The sequence below is a fragment of the Vigna unguiculata genome, chromosome 9 (genome assembly GCF_037176805.1).
Source record: "Vigna unguiculata cultivar grain cowpea cultivar isolate G323 ecotype 2 chromosome 9, ASM3717680v1, whole genome shotgun sequence".
In the NCBI taxonomy this organism is placed as follows: Eukaryota; Viridiplantae; Streptophyta; class Magnoliopsida; order Fabales; family Fabaceae; genus Vigna; species Vigna unguiculata.
Window position 1 is genome coordinate 4072810 of NC_140800.1, and position 8835 is coordinate 4081644.

The window sequence follows — 8835 nt, forward strand, 5'->3', positions numbered from 1 at the left end:
TATTCTTTAATAACTTAATTAGTAGTTTAACAGTTTATTTTTGGCAAATGAGGTTAGAACTATGTAGACGAAAATTCACTTGTATGTTTTTTCTTTAAGACTAAAAATTTTGATGTTATATTCATCTCTTTTGGTCTCTTATCCCAATGGTGAGTCTCATACTTTGTTTGACCTTTTACAGATACACTAATTATTGTGTCTAACATTTAAGACGAAATTAATGTGGTTCGTAAATTTGTGGATCCACCATGTGAGCCTGCATGCATCATCAATAGTATCAAGAAATTTATGATTTTGGTTATGGTCCTTTCATGCACATTAATTATGGAACTCTATATAAGGTAATTCATATTACAAACTTATCATCAAAATCACTTTTCAAAACTCAAAATGTTATCAGCAGTGGGGCTTTAACAAACGGAATAACATTAATTCCATTCCTTCTTTGGAAGCTTTCCCAATCCTAATCCGTTTTTGTAATTAATAAAAAAATTAGTATATTTTTATTATGAAGATTATCAAGAAAAAATTGTAATGTAAATAGTTTATCCAAACTCTTTTCTTTTTCCTTTTTTCTTCATTCTCTTATCTTTGAAACACTGTCTTTTTATGGCACAGCATTCCATGCGAGGGCTTCGATGGCTTCACACGCTTTTCAACGTTCCTTGTAGGATGTGTTTCAATTCTTCTACGCTTTAGACACGTGTCATCATTTATTAATTTTTGAAAATCGATTTATAGCATAATTATAGCTGAGTCAAAACCAACCATGCATTTAATGACTTTCTCTTTTGCCAAACACAATCACACAAAATTAAGAAATTCTGTTGTATCCCTGCTCTGCAAGTTTGAGACATCTATTTTGTGATGGTTAGAAATTTTATTACTATTTGTTTTATTTATAGAAATATCATTTAGATGGAACAAATTATCTCAATTTAAAATATTTAATAATATATAATTTTAAGTTTAATAAGTGATTTGGTTTTTTAATCTAGTTCTTTAGCTTTTCTTGTCTTTTTGTTAATTTTTGGTATTTTTTAAAAATTTCAATTTGATATTCAATTATTTAGAAAGGTTCAAATTTAAAAAAAAAATTAATTTAATTTTTTATTTCAAATTTTGATTTAATTTAATTTTCATATTTTAAAAAAATCCAATTACGTTTTCTCAAACTAAATTAATAATTATATTTAATTATTTATATATACATGTTATAAAAAATTTATAATTTAATTTAATTTTAAATTAAAAAAATAAACTTAAATCATTTTAAAGATATGAGAATTAAATTAAACCAAAATTTTAAATAGAGGAATTAAAATTAAATATGTTTTAATAATTGAAAAACCAAATTAATATTTTAAAAAATTAAAAGAAAAATAAATCAAAAATATTAAAAAGATCAAAATGAACTTCTAGTAAGTATATTTAAACTCTTTTGATTATATAGTTTGGCTTTGGATGACCTTATTGACCACCCTCAAGTCATGCTGCATAAAATCCAGTCAAGAGTTTGCTAAGCACGCAAACACCAGAGTGCACAAAGGAGAAAATTTATATCATATCATATCATATCACAAACTCACAATTAAGGCTTAAATCTACAGTGCAAAGTTCAATTCATGTTATGTATATGAAACTCAAAAAGGCTTCTGGAGTAAAAGGTTATTTGTTTCAAAAGATGTTCTTCAAAATTTGAGTTTAGTATAACCATGCATTATGGAATTGAATAGAATGAAAGAGTTAACAAAAGTGTTACAAAATGAACTTGATGGATGGTCCAGATTGCTTTGTTAGATGAAGGTAAAAAATCACATGATAAGAATGTTCCTTGAATATCTATCTGGTGTATAAACAAAATTTTCTCTATTAACCATATGGAAATACGTGAGAACGAGGATTATAGCCCTTGCATTGCAATAATAAACTCTTGAAGCTACCTCACATAATTTCACCCTTTTCAAGTCTTCATTAGATATTTCAGGCATAAGAAATAGTCCACTACTTCATCTAAAAACCAGTATTTTTCAGTGATCCTTGTTGTAGGATTAAGTAAGTAACTACAAAGCTATCAATGACATCAATTGTTGTTCAACTTCTTCCCAGTTCTTAACTTTGGTAACCAAGGGATGCTGATCAGCAGAATCAGTCTTGGCCCAAGGGTATGAGTTTTCATAATCAAAGAGTAGCACTCTGATTCCTGCTTCAGCACACTCTATAGCATATCTTGGGTTATCATCAATCAGAATATTTGCATTTAAAGACCTACAAGTATACAATACAAGGAATCTATCAAACAACAAGTCATTGCAACCACTAAGGTAGCAGTGTTTTTTATCTGACTATCAACAAAATTGGTCAAAATGTTGGCAATGAAATGAAACAAAGGTTTTATGCTGAAGCACACAAATGCAGGTGAATAGGATTATGCTGCATACCTACAAATATCTGACTTTGGTCTAGACACCCCATCAAGAGCAAAGTGGTTTCCAAAGTGAATATCCTGAAACAATCCTGAAAAATGCTTCTCTATCCACTCAATTGTGTGATCCTTGATCACATTTTGCCGAGATCTGATCATAAAATACACAAAAATGGCTGTTAGTTCATGCTGCCCAGATTCTACTACAGGCTGAAGTAAAATCAATACCAACATCATACGTTACAACTGATAGGTTACAGAATCTTGATAAATTCCGCAAGGCCACCTTAGCACCTGGGATAGGTTGGATCCCTGACTTGAAATATGATGTCTCAAAAAATTCATGAACACGAGTATTCGCTGCACAACATGAAGGTATTGTTAGCATGGTGTGCAAAAGCAATTCAAATTTGACAATTTTTTGGTCCACAATTAAACTGGTTTAAGAACTTCATTCACAATCTCTGGAAAGATGTGAAATTTCTAAACAGAACACAGTTCCTTCAATCAGTAAGCAAGGTGAAAAAGAAATTAGAAACAAAATAATTCAAATCTGATTTTCCCAAAGATTTTCATGAGTGGGAGTAGAGAAGAATAATTAAGAATTTCAAACAATGCAACATCCATGTGACTGACAGATATGCAATTACCTTCGTCACGTGAACAGTTCCATATCTGTATCAGAAATGAAAGATGCATCAGACTCTCATACAGACATAATCATTCAAAAATACCCATCATACTAATTCTTACTGTAAGTTGCAGACCGAGGAGAAAAGTACTCAAGAAAAAGGACAAAAACTCTAAAAACTCAAAGATACCCATCATAGAACAGAATTAAGAGTTAGCAATATAAATGAAAACATGTTTTCTGTAACGGTAACAGAAAAACAGTGAAATTTTCATTCATAGAAAGAAGGTGGTTGAAGGCAGACATACTCATCCTTACACACCTCTAACCAAATCTTAAAACTTAAAATTACATCATGCAAGATCAATACCTAAGAAAATTAAACACCTCAAATAAGCCCGATTCCTTAGAGTTGGGTTTCCATGCAACTGTTAATAACCTCTAATACTACATCTGTTGTCATTTTGTACGCAATTTAAGGCTACAATTCTTCTGAAGAGGATTAGTTAACAAGGGGCAAAATGAGCCTTTGAAAGATAATGCAAATCATTGTAATATTGTAAATACAAAATTTGTAAATTTCTAATTTCTAATTACTTGACATTAAAGAATAGAATTAGTGATATAGTTATGAGGTGTACCTTGAAGAACTCATACACATGATACTCAGAAACTGAATGACTTGATGAGTATCGATCTGCTATGAACTCGTTCAGAGCTGAGACAAAGTTTCCTAATACTGCATATATATAAATGCAAATGAAAAGGTACACATTACAGGAAAAATCAAAAAGTGAAAGTACAGTTTACATTCTAAGAATTGCCAAGAACGTTATATGTTGACATTTAAGAAAAGGGAATAAATTGAAAAAAGCTTCTACTCAAACAATAAACAAGTAAATTAAGGAAGGCATATATGTAACATGCACCAAGGGAAGGGATATTTGTCTTGGTTTCTTAATCATTTAATATTGTTTAAGAGACATACTAAAATATAAAATGAAAGGAAATGTAACATAGATCCAGACTAATAAATGAAACAGAAACAGGATAACGATTCAGCCAAGATTCTTCATAGAAAATTATAAGACCAAATCGGTAGCTAAGCCTAATAAGATAACATATAATATAAGTCATCAAAAAGATGGGGAACACATGCAAAAATACAAACCTTCATCAACATCAACAGCAACAACAAGTTTCTGGAGTAAGGGTTGATCAGGGAAACAAAAAGGTTTGGAGGGACTTCCACCCAAAGACCTATCTTCAACAGAAACACCTTTCTCAAAATCACCTAACAAGGGTGGGTGAGGAAGACATGCAAAACCATAAAGCTTTTTCTTTTCCTTCACGAAAACCCTCTTAGAATTATCACCAGCATTGGCATCAGAACAAGCTCTAAAAGTGAATCCAAGTCTTCTGTTAGCCTCAGGGGAAGAAATAGAAGAGTAATTGAAAAAGGCCCTACTTGAATGGGAACAAGGTTCATAGCCTAACATACGAGCCATGAGAAGAAAAAGATTATTGCAATGCAGAAAAGGGGAAGAGCTTGCTGAAACAACAAGCGCACAAGGCCTCGCAGGTTCTTTAATTTAAATAAAAGGACACCATAATCTTGGTAAAAAAGTAATAATATTCCCTTGCAAAAAAGCCAAGGCCTTTCGACTTGCCAATCAATAGAACAATTTAACTATGCATCAAGGAAAAAACTTTCATTGGACACTCTCATTCGGCAACAAAAGGGTCTCTTCCTAACGCAACCTTAAAGTTAAAAAACCACCAAAATGGGAACGACTTCAGAAAATAAAAAACAAAACTTGGCACACCGCAGGTTCAAAACCAAACAGAATTGATTTCAAACCTGCGGAAAGAATGGCTTAGCACAAGAAGAATTTCTAGAAGATGCTCCAATGCTCAAAACAGAATATGCATTAAACTAAACCAAAACAAGAAGCAATGAAAATAGTAGAAAGTGCTCAGATCTTGATTCTCTACTCCAACGTTATATACGGGATCAAGGCGGCACATATAGACACAGGGTCCTTCCTTTTTTCTTGACTGAATAATTGTAACTAATTAATTGATAATTAACATGATCTTTGTTGTCGGAGGAAAAAAATGAAAAATAATTGGGGGTAATAATCAGGATATTTTACTGCGATTTCGGGCTTCATTTGCTGTTTTGTTCAGTTTTTCTGCCAAAAGGCGATTGATGACGTAAGTGTTTACGAAAATTTTCCACTATGAGTAAAATAATTATGGACTCAATCAGTGTAAAAAGAAGTTCAAATCCTATAAATTGATTTTCGATATTGAATTAAATATTTTTGCTGATAAATAATTTATAAAGACCTATGCTACCTAAATTAAAAAAAAAAAAGAATATTTGTGTATATTTAAATAGATCACTGGATAAATTATTTCCTGTATGAAGGGAAGTAAAATGTATTCTAAATTTGTTGTTTTGTTTTTCCAACCATTTATGTTTCCTTGAGGAAGTTGATGTGGTAGGTAAAGGTAGAAGAAGAGAAGAAATAATAGGAAAACAAAGGGAATGAGACTCATCGTCAACTTGTTAAAAAAAGAAGAATATTTTAATAATATTCTCATTTTTTTTTATATTGGGAAATCTTAATATCATATTAATTATACCTTTATGTATTTTGTAATTTTTAATTAATTTACGTGTCTATTTATTATATAAGATATAAAAAAATATAAAAAGAAAATAATACAACAACTGTAATAAAAAAAAGTTATTATATTTTTTAACCATAATAAATCTTAAATTATAGTATTCATACATTCACTAAAAATAATGCTTGAATTTTCTCAATCTAATCTAGAAAACATGAATTAGATCAAATGATTTGTTCGTATTTATATATATATATATATATATTTATTTTTCTACCGCAAATTGGGTTAACGTAACATGTGCCACTGAAATTGCGAAGTCGAAGTGGATAGATACACGAAGGGTACGGCGGTGAGGTGGCTCAGCTATTTGGTGCCCATCAAAAGAACCTCCCACCAATCACAAATAAAATTTTAAACTAACTTTCGATATATATATATATATATATATATATATATATATATATATATATATATATATATATATATATATATAATATGGATATTTTAATGCATTAAAACAATTCACTTATTCTGCTTTTTATCAGAAGTTATATTTAGCCTTTTTTTTCATTATAAATGTTAACCATCATCTCCAATTAAAATGTGTAATTAACACAATTTTTAGAACTAATTTAGATTTTTTTTAGAAATCTTCACTTTAGTTATTATATATATATAAACAAAAAAGCAAGATTCAAAAAAAGCATGTTGGAAATTACCAAAGTTATAAGAAGGTAAATCAACTGTTTACCAACAAAGTCCTGTTTAATGGAACAAATTCATTGTTTCCTTCCTTAAAAATATGGGATACCCTAAGAATAATGGTATAGAAAAAAAAGATAAGCAGTTGAGTCATCCACTTCTCATTCTCCCAAGGTACAATGTATATATATATATATCCTTCCAAGTACTTGTTTATCACATTCTATCAAAAGATTGAACCAACTACCTTTAACTTTCGGTATTTCCACTACATTTATAGCAACATAAAGTTGGGATGGAAAGGCAAATTTTACACCCAGAAAATTAACTTAGACACCAAAAGCTGTTTTTTGCATTTAATAAACAACAGTTTATTAAATGATAGTAAGGTATAGACAAAAATTCATTCTAAGTAGACACAATACATACACAAGTTTCATATAAGGAATTTTCTCTCATCATTATTTTTTTCTCTTGAAAAATTATCTTTAAATTATATAATCTGAAACTTATTTTTTCTCTTTAACCATTTTTACTTGTTTTTTACTTGTGGATTGTAACGTTTTTTTAGTCAATCTTTTTAGAAAACAAAAATTTGGATTGTATTAAAAATTATTTTTGGATTATACGATCTGGAAAACTTGTAGATTATACAGTTTATAAGTCATTTTCAAATTATGCAACGAAAATAAAATGAGAAGTTGTGGAGGTACAGAAAGAAATGTATGCAGGTGTTGGAAGAAGCTGCAATCTAACATGTATAAGGAAACTAGTAGTACTTTTGAGATCAAGCCACATCGAATATCTATTATGGGAAGATACGGGTTTAAAGTTTTTTAAAACTGTAGCCCATAATGAAAAGCCCACTTGTTAACAGAGACCAACTCCCATACCAAGCTACTGTTACTGTCTGAACCCTCTTTCTTCATTAACACAACCACATTATAATTTAGATTAGTAAGGATTCAACTAGAAGAAATAAACTAGAAAACAACGATGTAAACATCATACAGAAAATCCCTTAAATTTGATAAAAAAAAAAAAAAAAACTCATTTTACTTCGTCCAATCCAAGTCAAGAATCTTGGTCAACATATTATTTTCTTGTCTGGTATAAAGTTTTAGAATGACCCAAAGAGAAAATACAGTGGCAAAGACTTTTAGATTAAAAAAATAATAATAATAATAAAATAAATTAATATATATATATATATATATAAGCATTTAAATTTATTTTTAGTCTTTTAATTTCATACAATTTTTGTACTTCTTAATTTTTTTTTTTCAAAATTAGTCCTCAAAAATTACTGCTAACTTTTTAGTCCTTAAAAAGGAAAATTATATCTACTTCGTCAAAACTTACCTAAGGGATAAGATGATTTGTGCACTCTTTTCAGTCGCCAAAACCAAACAATTTCGTTCCCCAGAGGAAATAAAACATAGGAACCTTAATTGAAGCTAACCAACGTAGAAGATTATTTTGCACTCTTTATTAATCTAACCAATTTCATTACTCAAAGGAAACAAACTCGTGGCTCTTTTCTTGTAAACATTAGGGATTTATAAAATTAAATAAATAAAATCTGACATGTCCCATTATAGATGTATTATTTTAGAATTATGATATTTTGATTACTAAGTTTTGACAACTTTCTTACAATATGATGTGTCATCTTTTAAGTGATTTTTGAATATTAAGAATGAGAAAAAAAAATCACTTAAAAGATAACACCTAAAATTATAAAAGAAAATTATCAAAATTTAGTAATTAAAAAATATTTTCCATTATTTTACAATCAATACATTAGCCGCATACAATATGATAATCGGTGAAGGGCGCTCCATTTTTCACCCTAGCAACAATACTTTTAAAGCAGGTGAAAAAGAGTCAAATATCAATTTTCTATCGCTAACATTATGTGTCGTGTCAAGAATATATATCTCAATCTGATTTAGGATAGAATACTTTTGGGTTGAAGAAAATATTTCTTTTCAATATGAGTTAAATTGAGACCGAATTATTTAATTCGTAGATTAAATGTGTTTAAATTGGATTGGAATAATTAATTGGTAATTTAATTATAATAACTTATTACTATTACCTTTATAATTTTTAATTATTTTTTATTATAATTTTCTATTAAATATATTTATGTAGGTTAATATCTTGATTTTTCAAAAGATTGAAATGCTGTTGAATTAAGTTTAAATGATTTGGATGATTAATTTATTCCTTTGTCCAATTATATAGGTGACCTAGTTTATTTTAGGGTTAAATATATTTTTATTCCTTAACTTTTAGTGAATTTTGGAATTAGTCCATTTCGAAACTTTGGACAAATTCAGTCTTTCATCTTTCGAAATACGTAGATTTAGTCATTTTAATCAAATTTTGTTAGGTTTATTTGATGTTTCGTACGCAGTTGAGAATTGTGTTT

At 29.0% G+C, this 8835-nt stretch overlaps 1 protein-coding gene across 1 annotated transcript; it reads right to left on the reverse strand.

The window, feature by feature from the left end:
- Positions 1-1887: 1887 nt before the first annotated feature.
- On the reverse strand, positions 1888-4994 carry LOC114164862 (uncharacterized). Its single transcript, XM_028049634.2, has 6 exons — positions 4228-4994; positions 3698-3795; positions 3076-3100; positions 2665-2785; positions 2442-2576; positions 1888-2268 (listed from the first exon to the last, which is right to left on the reverse strand). The coding sequence occupies exons 1-6, from the start codon at positions 4562-4564 to the stop codon at positions 2064-2066; spliced, it is 921 nt and encodes a 306-aa protein (XP_027905435.1). The 5' UTR covers positions 4565-4994; the 3' UTR covers positions 1888-2063.
- Positions 4995-8835: the final 3841 nt, after the last annotated feature.

Bases quoted from the DNA above. Each gene is read 5' to 3' on its own strand.
- LOC114164862 (XM_028049634.2), bottom strand. From the start codon at position 4,564: ATGGCTCGTATGTTAGGCTATGAACCTTGTTCCCATTCAAGTAGGGCC. The intron at 3,796-4,227 runs GTTTGTATTTTT...ATATATATGCAG, and splicing joins TGCTGTTGATGTTGATGAAG to TATTAGGAAACTTTGTCTCA. The intron at 3,101-3,697 runs GTACACCTCATA...TTTCTGATACAG, and splicing joins ATGTGTATGAGTTCTTCAAG to ATATGGAACTGTTCACGTGA.